This window comes from Hyperoodon ampullatus (genome assembly GCF_949752795.1).
Source record: "Hyperoodon ampullatus genome assembly, chromosome: X".
In the NCBI taxonomy this organism is placed as follows: domain Eukaryota; kingdom Metazoa; phylum Chordata; class Mammalia; order Artiodactyla; family Ziphiidae; genus Hyperoodon; species Hyperoodon ampullatus.
The window spans coordinates 19,565,584-19,582,355 of record NC_136913.1 but is presented as its reverse complement, the minus strand read 5'-3'; the positions used below and the strand labels follow the sequence as shown (position 1 = coordinate 19,582,355).

The window sequence follows — 16,772 nt, the reverse complement described above, 5'->3', positions numbered from 1 at the left end:
CCAGGGAAGGCAGAGTGGCAGTGAAGGAGTCAGTAGCTGATCCACCCTCGAGGGCTGGCAGCCTGATTTGGGAATTCTTGTTACAGTTCCCATTCCTTCCGCTAAAGTGTTATTGCAAGGCTCCAAGTACTTATGTGAGTAATACAGGATGTCCCCACCCCCTTTCAATGAGTTTCATTTTAGTATTATCAAGTTATATGAGAGTTGATCATTAAAGGCAGTGTAATAAAGTGCCTTATTGGTGTGGGAGCACCAGGCCCTTCATTTCTTCTATCAGTTTGTCTAGTACATTGGTTAGAAAAATCATATCAAAGTGATACACAAATATTATACTAAAATTGAAATTTAATGCAGAAAGTAAGGCATTTGGAACATACAGACATGTTAAGGGCCCACGTGCTCCTGACTGTTATGCACTTAAGTTTGCTATTTTAAGGGCTGCAGAGTAAAATTTTTTTTAGATACCCAAGAATCTTCTTGTAAGATAAATAATCGTTCCTAAGTTCTATTTCTCACAATCCAGGCAGTGGGATCTAAAGGTATCCTTCTGGAGGAAAGTTCGTCTTTCTTTCATTAGTTAGTATTTTAAATTAATTACAAAATATGTTTAAAGCAGGAAAACTTGAAAACTCAAAGAATAATAGAAACCGCTCCTGTTCCCCAAACACAAAACAAAAAACCATTCTCAGTGTTTCAATGCATGTCTTTCCAATCTTTTCATGTACACATATTTTAAAAAATTATACTCTTTTATTATAAATATGGTTTTGAAATCTACCCTTTTCACTTAATAGTATCACAAACATTTTCCCATGAGTATTTCTGGTTCAACATGATTTTTAATAGCTGCATTGTATTTCATGGAATAGATTGCTGGGCATTTAATTGTTTTAAAGGTTTCTGCTCTTATAAAATACTGTGATAAATATATTTGGACACATATACACAAATATTTGGGGGGAATAAATTGTTAGACAAGCACGGTTGGTTCAGGCTCTGGGGACATATCATTTGGGTTTGGTGTTCTGGCTCCATCATAACTAGCTAAGGGACCTTGAGGAAGCTTGGATTATTCCTCCAGTACTTCAATTTCCCCATGATTAAAATGGAAATCACCACAGTTACATAAAAGGGTAATTTTGAGGATTACAGGAGATAATCCTTGTCCGCTGTTTAACATTACACCTAACAGAGAGGGTAATTATACACAAAATTTAAAGGACTTTGATATTATCAAACTGCTCTCCAAAAGCAGACACTTCAATAACCTTGGGTAAGCTCACTTTATTCAAATCTGCAATTTGAGAGGAATAAAAAGCATCCCATTGTTTGATTTCTATTTCTTTGATGATTATTAAGCTGAATATTCCCCCTACTTTTTGACCACTGATAGATCTTTTGTGAGTAGCCTACTCCCGACTTGTCAATTTTTTTCTCCTTAGTGTTCATGTTTTTCTTATTGTCTGTAAGATAACTTCAAGTATCAATTATCAATTCTCTGTGATACACATCACAGATGCATTCCCAAGTTTTGCCTTTTAATTTTATTTTGCTTTTGGTTTTTTGATATATAAAAAATTTTATGTAGTCAAATCTATCAATATTCATGGTTTCTGCCATTAGTTTTATGCATATGTCTTTCTCATTGTGTTCCTATAAATAGAAACCTGTTTTTTTTTCTTTCAAGGTCTTTTATGATTTCACATTTTAATTTTAATTCAATTGCAATTTATTTTTGTGTATAACAAAGGAATTTCACTTTTAAGCCTTTTTTTAGTAGCTGAAGAGGAGATTCAAACCATGCTGCTTTCTAAATTCATTGATTCCAAGAGTCCTTTCTCTAGTTATGAAACTAGCTTTCATAGTCATCATTTTTAATGTATTCATAACATTTCACTGAATGACAGTCCCATAATTTAACCATTCCTCAATTACATATTGTGGTTGTTTCCAATTCTTCATAGTAATAAATGTTAGGATAAAGACCTTGATGAATACTAATTTTTCTGTAATTTGGAAGTGTTTCCTTAACCTAGAGTCCCAGATGTAGAAGTAAATGGTCAGAGGATATTTTTATGATGCTCATTATCTGAAGTTCTCTCTACTCAGACCCTACTAAGCAACTCTTTTCAAAAACATCAGTGTACCTTTTTCTACATATCTGCTCCATTCCCATGTTGTCAGGCATCTGTCTGTTCAGACCTGTAGTTTCCTTTTCTCTGATTCCTCTCTAAATTTATGTACTTAAGATTAATACACATACATTCCCTCTATATCACAAAGTATTCAGGTTATCTTACCTTTATTTCAAATAAATCAGTAGCCTTGATCCAATAGGATATTGATTTATTCTCTTTATTATTTCAGTGATGTAATAATGAAATAAGGTAAGGATTTGAACATGTGACTACAACCAACAGATGGTAGGTCTTATTTGCTGGCAACAATACTCGACTGCCCATCTGTCTCGGCCGTGATCACACAGGGTATTAGATGTACCAAAATACTGATCTCTCAATAACACAGAGTGCCAGGTTTTGGGGAATTAATACTGAATAAGGCTATAGGGAATTACAGAGTAAACAGAAAGTATGTCCTCTAAGCTACAAGAGCTCATATCAAAGTCAGGAGATACAACAAACTTAAAAAAAATATGCCAGGTAGATATACAGAGGGCAGCTGACTTCTTAATGGTTCCAAAGCATGGCTCTCCTAACTGAATCAATATTTTGTGAGCTCTATGAGTAAGCTGAAAAGCAAACAGAAGAAATAATTTCTTCTGTAAATAACACTTTACCATTCAGGCAATGATTCTTTGGACATGATGCCAAAAGCACAAACAACAAAAGCAAAAATCAACACATGGGATTACATCAAACTCAAAAGCTTCTGCATAGCAAAAGAAACAACCAATGGCAGCCTAGAGAATGGGAGAAAAGTTTTGTGAACCATATACTGGATAAGCGGTTAATATCCAAAACATATAAAGAACTAACAAAACAAACAACCCCCGCCCAACAATCTGATTAAAAAATGGACAGAACTACTATTTAGTAGTTCCAAAGAAGACAGCAAAATGGTCAAAAGGCACATGAAAAGATGCTCCACATCGCTAATCATCAGGGACATGCCAATCAAAACCACAATGAGATACCACCTCACACCTGTTAGAATGGCTATCATCAAGAAGAAAAGAGACAACACAGGTGCTGGCAAGGAAGTGGTAACCCTTACACACTGTTGGTGGAAATATAAATTAGTCCAACCACTATGGAAAACAATATGGAGGTTCCTCAAAGAGTTAAAAATACATCTAAGGTATGATCCATCAATTCCATTTCTGGGTATATGCCCAAAGGAAATGAAAATATTTCAATGAGATATATGCATATCTCTGTTTATCACAGCATTATTCACAATAGCCAAGATTATGGAGACAACCCAAATGATCACCAACAGATGAATGGATAAAAACAATGTGGTACATGTACATAAACAATGGAATATTACTCAGCTATGAGAAAGGAAGATATCCTCCCATTTGCAACAACATGGATAGACCTTGAGCACATGATGCTAAGCGAGATAAATCAGAGAAATACAAGTACAGTATGATATCACTTATATATGGAATCTAAAAAAGTCAAATCTATTAAAAAACAGAGAGTAAAATGGTGGTTACTGGGGATGGGAGGGATATGAGTGATGGTATTTAAGGGTACAAACTTGTAACAAGTAGTAAATAAGCCACAGAGATCTAATGCACAGGATAAAGAATACAATCAATAAAATTGTACTATAATGTGATAAATATTGCTCCAATGGCAATCATATTACAATAAATGTATGAAAGCAACTCGCTGTACACCTTAAATTTGCAAACTGTAACATGTCAAATTTATCAAATAAAAAAATTTAAAAAACTTGTTAGCTTTCTTTCTGCCCGTGGATGCTGCCGAGTAAGCATCATTAAAGTCTCCCCAGCCCCACTGCTGTCACGTCTAAATCAGAGTCCCCCAAAGAGCCCGAACAGCTGTGGAAGCTCGTCGTTGGTTTGAGCTTTGAACCAACCAATGAGAGTCTGAGGAGCCACCTGAGCAGTGGGGAACGCGCACAGACTGTGTGGTAACGAGGTTCCAAACACCAGGCGCTCCAGAGGCTTCGGGTTTGTCATGTATGCCACTGTGGAGGAGGTGGATGCAACCATGAAGGCGAGGCCACACGAGGTGGATGGAAGAGTTGTGGAGCCAGAGGGCCATCTCAAGAGAAGATTCTTAAAGACCTGGTGCCCACTTAACTGTGAAAAAGATTTTTGTTGGTGGCATTAAAGAAGACACTGAAGAACATCACCTAAGAGATTATTTTGAATAGTATGGGGAAAAAAGTGACTGGCTGAGGCAGTGGCAAAAAGAGAGGCTTTGCTTTTGTACCACTTGATGGCCATGACTCCACAGACAAGACAGTCATTCAGAAATACCACACTGTGAAGTAAGGAAAGCCCTATCTAAGCAAGAGATGGCTAGTGCTTCATCCAGCCAAAGAGATCAAAGTGGTTCTGGAAACTTTGGTGGTGGTCGTGGAGGGGGTTTTGGTGGGAATGACAGCTTTGGTCGTGGAGGAAACTTCAATGGCCGAGGTGGCTCTGGTGGCAGCTGTGGTGGGGGATATGGTGGCAGTGGGGACGGCTATAATGGGTTTGGTAATGACGGAAGCAATTCTGGAGGTGGCGGAAGCTACAATGATTTTGGTAACTACAACAATCAATGTTCAAATTTTGGACCCATGAAAGGAGGAAACTTTGGAGGCAGAAGTTCTGGCCCCTATGGGGGATGAGCCCAATACTTTGCCAAACCACGAAACCAAGGTGGCTATGGCAGTTCCAGCAGCAGAAGTAGCTATGGCAGTGGCAGGAGGTTTTAATTACTGCCAGGAAACAAAGCTTAGCAGGAGAGGAGAGCCAGAGAAGTGACAGGGAAGCTACAGCTTACAACAGATTTGGGAACTCAACCAAACACAGAGGTGGCGGGGCCTAGTTGCTACAAAGACATGTTTTAGACCAGCGGTCCCCAACCTTTTTGGCACCAGGGACTGGTTTCGTGGAAGACAATTTTTCCATGAATTGTGGCGGGGGGGATGGTTCAGGTGGTAATGCGAGCGATGGGGAGCAGCAGATGAAGCTTCACTCACTCGCCTGCCACTCACCTCCTGCTGTGTGGCCCGGTTCCTAACAGGCCACAGACCAGTAGTGGTCCACGGCCCAGGGGTTGGGGACCCCTGTTTTAGACAATACTCCTGTGTATGGGCAAAAAAAACCCCAAGGACTATATTTGTGACTAATTGTATAATAGGCTATTTTAGTTTCTATTCTGTGGAAAGTGTAAAGCATTTCAACAAAGGGTTTTAATATAGATTTTTTTTGTACCCACGATGTTGACTGCTAAATGTAATAGTCTGAATAAATGTGACACTGAATACATGTGTCTTAAAAACAAAAACAAAAACAAACTTGTTAAACTGAAATAAAACCAAAAACCCCCAAAAAACCTTTTGCCATTCTAATCCTAGCAGGCAGACAGGCCAGTGATCATATTTCCTCCAAGCCTGCTTCTTTCTCTACTATCCTCTTTCTTGGCAAACACTAACCAGTCATGCAGCCTGAGAGTCATCCTTGACTTTCTCCTCCCTCCAGCCTCACATTCAATTAATGACTGAGGTCTGAGAACTCCACTGCAAAAGATGCCTTGAATCCAGCCCCTTCATTCTCCTTACCACTAATTTAGTTTAGATCTTTATAACTTCTAACATGAATTATTCCAAATGCTCTCTTAAATGGTCTCCCTATCTTTGGTGAAACCCTACTCCAGTCCATTTTGCACAGACTTGTTATCTACAGATAAAATCAAAACTTCTTAGAATGGCCCTTCATAACTCAGACCCTACCTATATCTCCCATCTTATCTCCTACACCATATACCTTCCACCATATACCTCTTAGATACAGGTCAAAGTTACTTTATAGCTCCTTGAGGAATTACTGGTCTTTTTTAAGGGAGTAGAGCATACTGTGCACAGGCTCTGAGGTCAGTGGTGGGCGAGTGATGGACCCACCATTTACTAGCTGTGATCACAGGCAAGTGACTTAACAGCTCTGTGCCTTGGTTTTCTCATCTGTGAATCAGGGATAACAACAATACTTACCTCTAGATTGCTGCAGGAATAAAATAAAATAAGCACAAAAAACCTCACATGGGAAGCATTGCATATTAACTAGGTTTTTTTAAAAAAATAAATCTATTTATTTTATTTGTATTTATTTTTGGCTGCGTTGGGTCTTCGTTGCTGCGTGCGGGCTTTCTCTAGTTGCGGCGAGCGGGGGCTACTCTTCGTGGCGGTGTGCGGTCTTCTCATTGCGGTGGCTTCTCTTGGTGTAGAGCACGGGCTCTAGGCGCATGGGCTTCAGTAGTTGCGGCATGCAGGCTCAGTAGTTGTGGTGCATGAGCTTAGTTGCTCCGTGGCATGTGGGATCTTTCCGGACCAGGGCTCGAACCCGTGTCCCCTGCACTGGCAGGCGGATTCTTAACCACTGTGCCACCAGGGAAGCCCCTAACTAGGTTATATTATTAGTATTATTACTCCCTCTGCCTTTCCATGTTATATGGTTCCCTCTGTTGCTGGCATGCTCAACTGCCATCTTCCTTTCCCAGGCTATGTGGACTCTCCTTCCCTTCTCCTCTACTCTCTTCCCAGTGCCAGGCACACCTCAGCAGGGCTTGTCTTTGTTCCTGCAGCACCTTGTACTCTGTCCAACTGTAGAAAATCATAGCAGCTCTCCCTCTAGACTAAAAGCTCTGTAAGTGCTAGGATTGCATTTTGTTCCCTGTATAAGCAGGACTAAGCACAAGGCCAGTAGGCAGACTACACTCAGTAAATGTTTGCTGAAGAAATAAATCATCTCGTCTGAGGCCTCACCCACCTGAATCCTTTTAACCTCTAAGAAAGAGCTATTACCATAGGAGAGATTCTTTATGTTTTGCTACAAATGACTTGTAATCTTCCCATAGTGACCCAGGTAGTAGAGGCCACAAAGAGATGAGTTAAAAAAAATATCTGTCCATCTTGAATAGACATTTTTCCAAAGGAGACATACAGATACCTAACACATGAAAAGATGCTCAACACTGCTAATTATTAGAGAAATGCAAATCAAAATCACAATGAGGTATTACCTCACACCTGTCAGAATGGCTATCATCAAAAAGTCTACAAATAACAAATGTTGGCGAGGATGTGGAGAAAAGGGAACTCTTGTACACTATTGGCGGGAATGTAATTTAGTGCAGCCGCTATGGAAAACAGTATGGAGGTTCCTTAAAAAGCTAAAAACAGGACTACCATATGATCCAGCAATCCCACCCCTGGGTATACATATGAAAAAAACAAAAACACTAGTTTGAAAAGATACATGCACTCTAATGTTCATAGCAGCACTATTTAATATAGCCAAGACATGGAAACAACCCAAGTGCCCATCAGACGAATGGATTAAGAAGATGTACTTATATATATATATATATATATATATATACACTGGAATATTACTCAGACACATAAAAGAATGAAATACTGCCATCTGCAGCAATGTAGTTGGACGTACAGAATATTACGCTTAGTGAAATAAGACAGAGATAGACAAATACCGTATAATATCACTTATATGTGGAACCTAAAAAATAATACAAATGAATGTACATGCAGAACAGAAGCAGACTCACAGATATACAAAACAAATCTGTGGTTACCGAAGGGGAAAAGGAAGAAGGGAGGGACAAATTAGGGGTATTAACAGATACAAACTACTATATAGTTTGTATATTTGGAATCAAGTGAGAGAGTAGCATTGACATATATACACTACCAAATGTAAAATGGATGGCTACTGGGAAGCAGCCGCATAGCACAGGGAGATCAGCTCGGTGCTTTGTGTCCCCCTAGAGGGGTGGGATAGGGAGGGTGGGAGGGAGACGCAAGAGGGAGGAGATATGGGGATATATGTATATGTATAGCTGATTCACTTTGTTATACAGCAGAAACTAACACACCACTGTAAAACAATTATACTCCAATAAAGATATAAAAATAAAACAAAATAAAGTAAAATAGGTAAGTAACACGGATATACTGTATAGCACAGGGAATTACACCCATTATCTTGTAATAACCTACAATGGAATTTAATCTGCAAAAATACTGACTCACTATGCTGTACACCTGAAACTAACATAATACTGTAAATCAACTATAGTTCAATTTAAAAAAAGTCACTTACTCATATAGTCTATTTCATTAATAAGAACACGATTAAAAACATAACATCCATGACTCACAGAAATGGAAACTATTAACGTAAAAAATTTAAAATTGAAGTTAGTCAGTGGTAAAGCACCCTTTCAAACTCTGGAAACATGAATTGATAAGGTATTGGTCTACATATGTGCTTTAAAGTGGGAATTATTTTAAGTAGCTTACAGTCAAAGGAGTACAACTCAGCACATTATTCTTCATATCAAGAAATCACAGTGATCATTCAAAAGGTCTTTTACCTTTAATTAAGAGGATATTATTGCTTAAGAATCTGAAAGCCATGAAGAAGGGGAACATTTTGCATAGGATTAAGATGCAATTTATTTCTACATTATAGAGATCTTAAATCAGTATGCTTGTTCCTTGACAGTAACAATTATTCAACACCTCAAGAAAACAACATGAATTACCAAGTTAGGTATAAAACAAGCTACAAGTTATATATTTTACAACACAGGGAATAGAGCCGATATTTTATAATAACTATAAACGGAGTATAACTTTTAAAAATTGCGAATCACTATATGGTACACCCACAACTTATATAATATTGTACAGCAACTATACTTCAATTAAAAAAAAAACCTTGCACTGAAAAAAAAACATGAATTAAATTGAATACTTGTGTAATTGTTGACAGTCTTAGTGGTGGTCCATTTGTTCTATTATTACTACTACTACTACACATTGCAACAATTCTTTGCTATACTCTTACTAATGATTTTGTTTAAGCAAGTAATTTTTGAGAAATTGTGAGACTTTTCATTTATTTCATATTTATATTATGGATAGGAATTATGTTATCCAGAAGAAATTTCTTATATCTATGTTTCAACAAAGCTACTTAAAGCAGTAAGAAGGCACTTACCACAACTTGTAGCACCTGTTCGTTGTGAAGTGAGGAAGAGGAAGAGGACGAAGAGGAGGAGGAAGAAGAGGAAGAGGAGGAAGAAGAGGAAGAAGAGGAGGAAGAATAAGAAGAGGGAGAGTCAGCCATCATTTGGCCTAAAGTCTGCATCAGCGTTTTCCCCAGAAGAAAAAAAGAGCTGAACATGGCAATTACACCAAACACCATTCCAAAATTGAACCTGTCAAGAGGAAAAAAATTACATAAATGTACAATTCCTCACAATTCATGGACTAAAAAATTCATTAACCAGCCACCTTTTATAGCTTCAAAACAATGTCTAAAAATTTCAATAACTCTGCTTCTTTTTCCTACTTGAAGTTCAGATACTTGACTGAAGCATTGGCACTAGTCTCTTTAAGCAGTTATAATTTACAATTCTCTCATAACTGAAGAGGCTGAATGTTGTTCCCAATAAAAAGTTTGTTTCCTCTCATATTTTTTTGCTCATTTACATAGCATTGTTTTGACCTTGTTCTCATGTAGTTATGAAAGCTCTTTCGACATTATAGACATCCATTCTTTTTCATCTACCAATTCTTTTGTTTGCATTTTATTTTACTTGAATTTTGTAATGAGCTTAAATATTAACATGGTAAAACTTAACAACAGTTTCTTTCTTCTACTGTTTTAATAATTAGAAATCACTCCTCTATAGTTGGGAATAATCTATTACATTTTCTAACTTTTTGATAAGTTGTGTTTTTCAAGGCACTTGTCCATTTCATCTAAATAGTCAAATTTATAGGTATACAACGGTTCACAATAGTTTCTTTTTTCTTTCTTTTTTTTTTTTTTTTTTTGCGGTACACGGGCCTCTCACTGTTGTGGCCTCTCCCGTTGCGGAGCACAGGCTCCAGACGTGCAGGCTCAGCAGCCATGGCTCACGGGCCCAGCCGCTCTGCGGCATGTGGGATCTTCCCGGACCGGGGCACGAACCCGTGTCCCCTGCAACGGCAGGTGGACTCTCAACCACTGCGCCACCAGGGAAGCCCTCACAATAGTTTCATTTTTCAAAATGAGTCTCACTCCATTCTCTCATTGCCAAGGGCTTGGGTTCAATCCCTGGTTGGGGAACTAAAATCCCAGAAGCTGCATGGTGTGGCCAAAAAATATATAAATAAATAAATAAAAATAAAATAAAACAAGTCTCAGAATCTATAGTAATGTTTCTCCTTTCAATTCTGATTTTTAGTTATTTTGTTTGCTTTTTTTCTTGATCAGTCATGGTAGGGTTTTATTAATTTTATTAATCTTTTCAAAGTACCAATTTTTGGCTTATCTGATTTTCTCTACTGTATACTTTCTATTTCACTGATTTCTGTTCTTATCTTTATTGTTTCTATTTTGTTTGCTTTGATTTGCTGTTGCATTTTCTGCTTTTTGATGACCTGATTGTTTATATTTAGCTCTACTCTAGTTGGAGCTAAATTTTTAACAAAAAGGAATTTCGACAAAGGCCCCCTACTGCCATATTAGAAATTCTGTCAAGTACAGAAACTGTCAGTCTCTAGGGTGTCCCAGAGATCACTGTAAACCTCCTAACCATAAACACTATAAACCATGATTTTAAAAATATTTTAAATTAAAGGGATATGCCTGGCATAGCCAGAGGGCTCCAGGACCCTGCTGCTGTAACCTGGCTGGCCATTTTCCTGATTGGTTTGTGTGTATGCCTTACTGGATGATAAGTATTTTAAATATCCTTGCCCTGGATGGGTATCACAGAAGAATTATAGAGGAAAGCCTGCAGACTTTTGGGAGCCCTATGACTCCCAGGACCCTTGTTTCTATGTGTCATGATGGGGGAGAGAATTCTCCAGGATTATTTTCTTGGTGGAAAACGCTCCATATGCTTTTTGCCTTTCTATTGGTGCATAACTTACACAAAGTGCCTAAGTCTGAAACGTACAGCTCATTGAATTTTTACATATGTGTACCGATGTATCCATCACCCAGATCAAGACATAGAACCTTGATTTTGAATGTATGCAAAAGCACAATGATGCAATCTCATGAATCTTTATAAAGCCAGAAAGTTTTTACATTGTCAACATTTTAAAACTCAATAAATTGAAAATGATGGAAACAGTTCATTTAACAAGTATTTCTCATGATCACAAATGACTAATTTAAACCAAAAAGAGAAAATAAAGAATACCACTGGTAAAGCATCCTTGCTTTCCGCCGTCCCCAACTGTAAAATGCACGATTGAAAACAGCAGTCTGCCATCTTATGTGAAAAGGGGAGATGCTCACTCCGTTGTTTTCCAGCCAGTCTTCATAAGAATGCTTAAAATACACAGATGACTAAGAGAGAAAGAAAAGTTCCACATCACTGAATTTTGAAGAATAATTTATAAGGTTTAAGAAAATAAAAGTGTTTTCTATAGGAAAGCAAGATACTGACTAATCAAATGTTTATAATTTTAAAGCTTTATGTTTATTCTTCAGGATATTAAAGTAAGAGTCTTGGATTAGCTGATCTGCTGAAGTCAGGGTCTGGCAAACTACGGCCCATGGGCAAAAAAGTTTGCTGACCTTTGCTTAGAACATCATTGTCCAATAGACATATAATGTGAGCTACAAGTGCAAGCCACATATGTAATTTTTAATTTTCTAGTAGCCGAATTTTAAAAGGCAAACAGAAACAGAGATTAATTTAAATGTATTTTTAACTCAAAATATCAAGATATCATTCAGAATATAATTAATATACTGAAACACCTCACATTCTATTTATTTACTTACGCATTAAGTCTTTGAAATTCAGTGTCAGCTTTACACTTACAGCACATCTCTATTCGGACTAGCCCCATTTCAAATGCTAGATGGCCACATGTAGTTAGTGGCTACCATACTGGACAGCACAGGTCTAGAAGCCTTGTTACCAGAGAAAGAGGTCTTTTGTTGTAATTAAAAAAGACCCCCAGCCAATCCAACAGAGGGGACAGGTTAGTTGGAATTGGTGCTTTCTATCCTCTTCTGAGCAACAACCCTAAGAAATTAGGCTGAATTTGACCATGAAAAAGTACAAAACTTATCTAAAGCCACCTTGGTCTCAGTAACTTCTTACATTCTTCACTGTTGGGGAGACAGCTGCTTATACGCAGCCTAACAAAGAGTTTAATCTTTAGGGAAGTTTGAAGTCCTTGAGTAATGTAAGATTTTGGATAACATAAGGCTGTTTTACATACACTGCCTCTTACCTCTTACAGTAAGTATGGTTAAGTATTTTGTCATATAGATGCCCATCCATTTGAGAAACTTATCTAGAAGGATATTTCAGCCCTATCACAGTCATAAAATGACCTGAGTCTGAATATAGGTATCTGTTTGCCTTTGGATCCATAATGCTCTCTGCTCTCAATCTTCAGGTGAAGTTATTAAAACTGCTTGTCTTCTAGGACTTGGAAAAGGAGAGTGACACACCCCTCCAGGTGTCTACTGAGGAAATCCTAGACAAACCAAGAGTGGAACAGCAGACCAAAGCAGAGAAGCTGAAGGTGCAGCAGACCAAAGCAGAGAAGCTGAAGGTGCAGGCTCCTAAAACCTGAGGTCTCTCCATTCCCCAAGCGGACACTCTGAATGAGAGATCGGTCTTTCGCTCAAGGAATAGTGCTCTCTTAGCGAGCTAGGAGCTGTTACTGAAATTAAAGTGACATCCTGATCACCTCACACACTGGACCAGAGACTATAGAGGTTTGAAAAATTCTTTTTATTTTGGATTTTTGTCACACATGCAACATGAAGAAATCATGCGGCTTTGTTTTTTCCAAACAACAAACTCACTGTTTAAACAAGCAGTGGCCTGTACTGCTCATGAGATGCTAAGCACCGTGCCAAGTATGTGCAGAGAAAGCACCTGGGGATCTTATGAGGATGCAGATTCGGATTCTGTGGGTCAGGAATGAGGCCTGAGATTCTACATTTCTGACAGGCTCCCAGATGATGCCAAGCGCTGCTGGTCCTTTAATCTCAGGTTGAGTAACAAGGCTCTATGTAGATGAATTAATGAAATCCTCTCTATAATCTCAGGAGAGCTTTACAATTATTATGCCTATTTTAAAGATGAAGAAATGGAGGAACAGAGAGTAATTTGCTCAAGCTCTCAAGGGATAGGAAGTGGCAGAGCAGAGCTCTAAGGATTGCTCTAAGGATTGAAATGTATAATCTCCTCACTTTGCAAGTTTGAATGCAACAAAAGTATCATTTTGCTGTTAAGCCTAAACCACACAATACTAAACTACAGTATTCTATTTAAAACAGTATTCATAGCATGAAGGTTCTACTAGTCATAATTGGAATTTTCATTAAATATTTGAGAATTTACATGATTTTATTCCACGCATACAATACTTCCACCCCCAATATGCAATTCCGAAAGGCTGCCTGAAGCATGTGGTCAGACAACTGTCCATAATATCTGCTACCCAAATAAGAATGGACCGTGCACCCAGGGTGTGTGTGTGGGGCGGGGGTGGGAGTATTAAGGGGGGTTAGTGTGAAGAAACGGCGTCTAAGATACAAATTGAAATTCGAGTAGTCAGAAACTAGTTATCTAAAGCCTTGCTACTTTTAAGTATGGTCTGTAGATTGGCAGTATTGGTAGCACTTGGGAACTGGTTAGAAATGCAGAATCTTAGGCCCCCGCCCCAGACCTGCTGAATCAGAACGTGCATTTTAACTGGAACCCCAGATGGTCATAAGCACTTCAAAGTTTGAGACCACTGATGTAAATCACAACTTGATTTAGATTCATTCCAATACCAGTCTCTGGAGGGTTGTGGCCTTAAAGACAAAGAGGGCAAACAATGTCTTTCCCCGGAGGATATTTTATTTCCTCCCAGGTGAAATGCCGCGGTGTCTGGCAGGGCCCCGGCCCTCCCGAACCCACTACCGGCGCCTCCCGGGCAGGACACGAAGGCTGCGGGGCCTGCAGAGCCCCGCAATGAGACCGCGGCAGCTGCGCAAGCCGCCACACCCCTCCCGCGGCCAGCCGTGCTTTATTTACTCCATGGGACCGGGCGCCACGCGGAAGCCCGCACGTGGGTTCCGGTCGCACGGCTTTCAGCCCGGGAGGCACAAGGCAGGGGAAGAGAAAAGGCCTAGGACCTTGCGCCCGGGCCCTGGCACCGCGGGCTTGGGCCTTAGGCCCGAGGCCCTCACCTTCAACACCAAGTCGGTCAGGTAGACGGCAGTCCAGCCGCCCACCACCACCACCACCAGCGATACCGGAATCATGGCAGCGGCGGGGGCAGCGGAGGAAAGGCGAGCGCCGGCGTCCTCCCTGCGAGCCGCAACCAGCCGGCCGCGCGGCGCCTACAGCCCCAGCATCTGCGCAGGAACCCAGCTGCCACCGGCTCCTTTTTCGTGGTGGCGTCGTTTCCTTCCGGATCCTTCTGGTGGGTCGCACGAAAGGCAGTGTGCGCACCGGAAAAGGGCGTGGGGGCTTATTTTCGCGGGGCACTCGGGCGTCGCTGTCTAGGTATTAACTAGACTGCGGCTGCCAGCCCTCTAGCGATTTCTTAGGCTATGGCCCTCCCTGCTGTCTGCTCTCCATTCTCCGGTTTTGGTCTGGGGTTTGCGGTTCCTTTTAATCTAGTGGGGGTTAGGATAATCCCAAATAATAATCGTCTCCGCCGCTCAGACTCCGTCATAGGTATCCAGATTTAAGTTAATTATGTTTATTCGTTCTTTTTAGTGAAGCGTAATTTACATATAGCGAAAACATAATACGGATCTCAACTATTTCGATGAGTTTTGATAACTATATATCTGTGTACCCTAATAAAAATAGAGAACATTTCCATCTCAGAAATTTTCTTCGCTCGCTTCCTGGTTAATCCTCTCCTCGCCCTCCCATCACCCCTTTTCTAATTTTTAAATCTTTGTGTAAATAGAATCATACAATAAGTACTCTTTTGTGTTCGGCTTATTTCGTTCAACATGATTTTTTTGAGCTTTAGGATCTTAACCTCTTCCATTATAAAATTTGAGATTGGTGCTACATTAAAAAAAAAGTTCTGAACATCTGTACATATTTTTTTGTTGACGTGTACCTGATTATATATTGACCTGGAGCAGTGGTTCTCAACCTCGGCTGTAACATTAGGATCACCAGGGGGCTTTAAAAATTCCTGATGCCCGTTCTGTAGCTTAGACCACTTGAATCAGAATTTCAGAATGAGATCCAAGCATCAGTATTTTTTAAACTCAGGTCATTCCATTGTGCAGTCAAGACTGAGAACCACGGAAGGAAAACTAGTATTTATGGAGTTTTGTTTGTTTGTTGTTTCTTTGTTTTTTGCATTCTCTTAAGGCCCAAGTCTTTAAAAGTTATTTGTTTTTACTTTTCTGGAAAATCATCATTAGCAATAGTAATACTAATACCGAAATATTGAGAACATAATACTAGCTTAAGAACAAGTATCCCAAATAAAACTGCACCCTCAGCCTTCTTCAAAGTAAAAATATAGTGTCATACTAGGAACCTGTATGACAGATACTGTTACTCATTTGCCTCACTCTCCCATACTTTTCCTAAAGTTTTAATAATTTAGCACCATATCTCCCTAGCTTCAAGAAACCTTATGACTCAGTTTTACATCTTCTTGCCTATATGTGTGTATATGTGTTGTTTTAAAATGTTTCAATTTATTCTGGACAAAGCTAGGTATAATTATAAAAGTTTATATTCAAGCACCCTGTGACTCCACAGTTTTCCATGTACAGGTATCCCGAAAGCATTAGTGCAGTTTTAGGTTTTGATACTTTCAGAAGTATAAATGCCAAAAACTTGCAAAAAGCATCACTTGAAAATTTATTTAAATTTCTTTTACACTATTTAATTTGGTGAATTTTGAGTAATTTTAAATTTCAAATTTTTTAGTCCCCCTGAGGATGGCAAACGTTGACTGAAACAAAAAACTGAATTACATTTATTATTCAAAAATTCCCGAGAGGGGCTTCCCTGGTGGCGCAGTGGTTGAGAGTCTGCCTGCCGATGCAGGGGACACGGGTTCGTGCCCCGGTCTGGGAGGATCCCACGTGCCGCGGAGCAACTGGGCCCGTGAGCCAAAATTACTGAGCCTGCGCGTCTGGAGCCTGTGCTCCGCAACGAGAGAGGCCGCGATAGTGAGAGGCCCGCGCACCGCGATGAAGAGTGGCCCCCGCTCTCCACAACTAGAGAAAGCCCTCACACAGAAACGAAGACCCAACACAGCCAAAAATAAATAAATAGATAAAGCAAACTGTCAACAAGTAAAAATAAACACTATTAAAAAAAAAAAAAAAAAAAAAAAAAAAAAATTCCCGAGACCTAAGAAGCATGAAAGAAATTTAAATAATTTTATTTTTCAAGTGATGTTTTGTGTAAGTCCATAGAGTTTGTACTTCTGAAGTTATTAAAGCTTAAAACTACACTAAGACTATTGTATTTGAACTGACCTTTGTTTGCTCTTGTATAATGACTGTAGCTTTTAACACTGTTCTTTCCTAGGAT

The 16,772-nt window shown here is 39.3% G+C and overlaps 1 protein-coding gene and 1 pseudogene across 2 annotated transcripts in view; one reads left to right on the top strand and one right to left on the bottom strand.

Moving 5' to 3' along the window:
• The window catches only part of MBTPS2 (membrane bound transcription factor peptidase, site 2), a gene marked incomplete at its 5' end in the record, with an annotated part of 39,034 nt that extends 24,522 nt beyond the window's left edge, over positions 1-14,512 (bottom strand). The window contains 3 exons of the mRNA XM_079727375.1: positions 9,230-9,449; positions 11,430-11,578; positions 14,438-14,512. Coding sequence (XP_079583501.1) covers positions 9,230-9,449; positions 11,430-11,578; positions 14,438-14,512 — 444 coding nt within the window. The remainder of the gene's footprint in view (positions 1-9,229; positions 9,450-11,429; positions 11,579-14,437) is intronic.
• On the top strand, positions 2,704-4,920 carry LOC307069041 (heterogeneous nuclear ribonucleoprotein A1-like; annotated as a pseudogene). The gene is made up of 2 exons: positions 2,704-2,744; positions 3,985-4,920. The product of its transcript is annotated as a heterogeneous nuclear ribonucleoprotein A1-like (transcript).
• Positions 14,513-16,772: the final 2,260 nt, after the last annotated feature.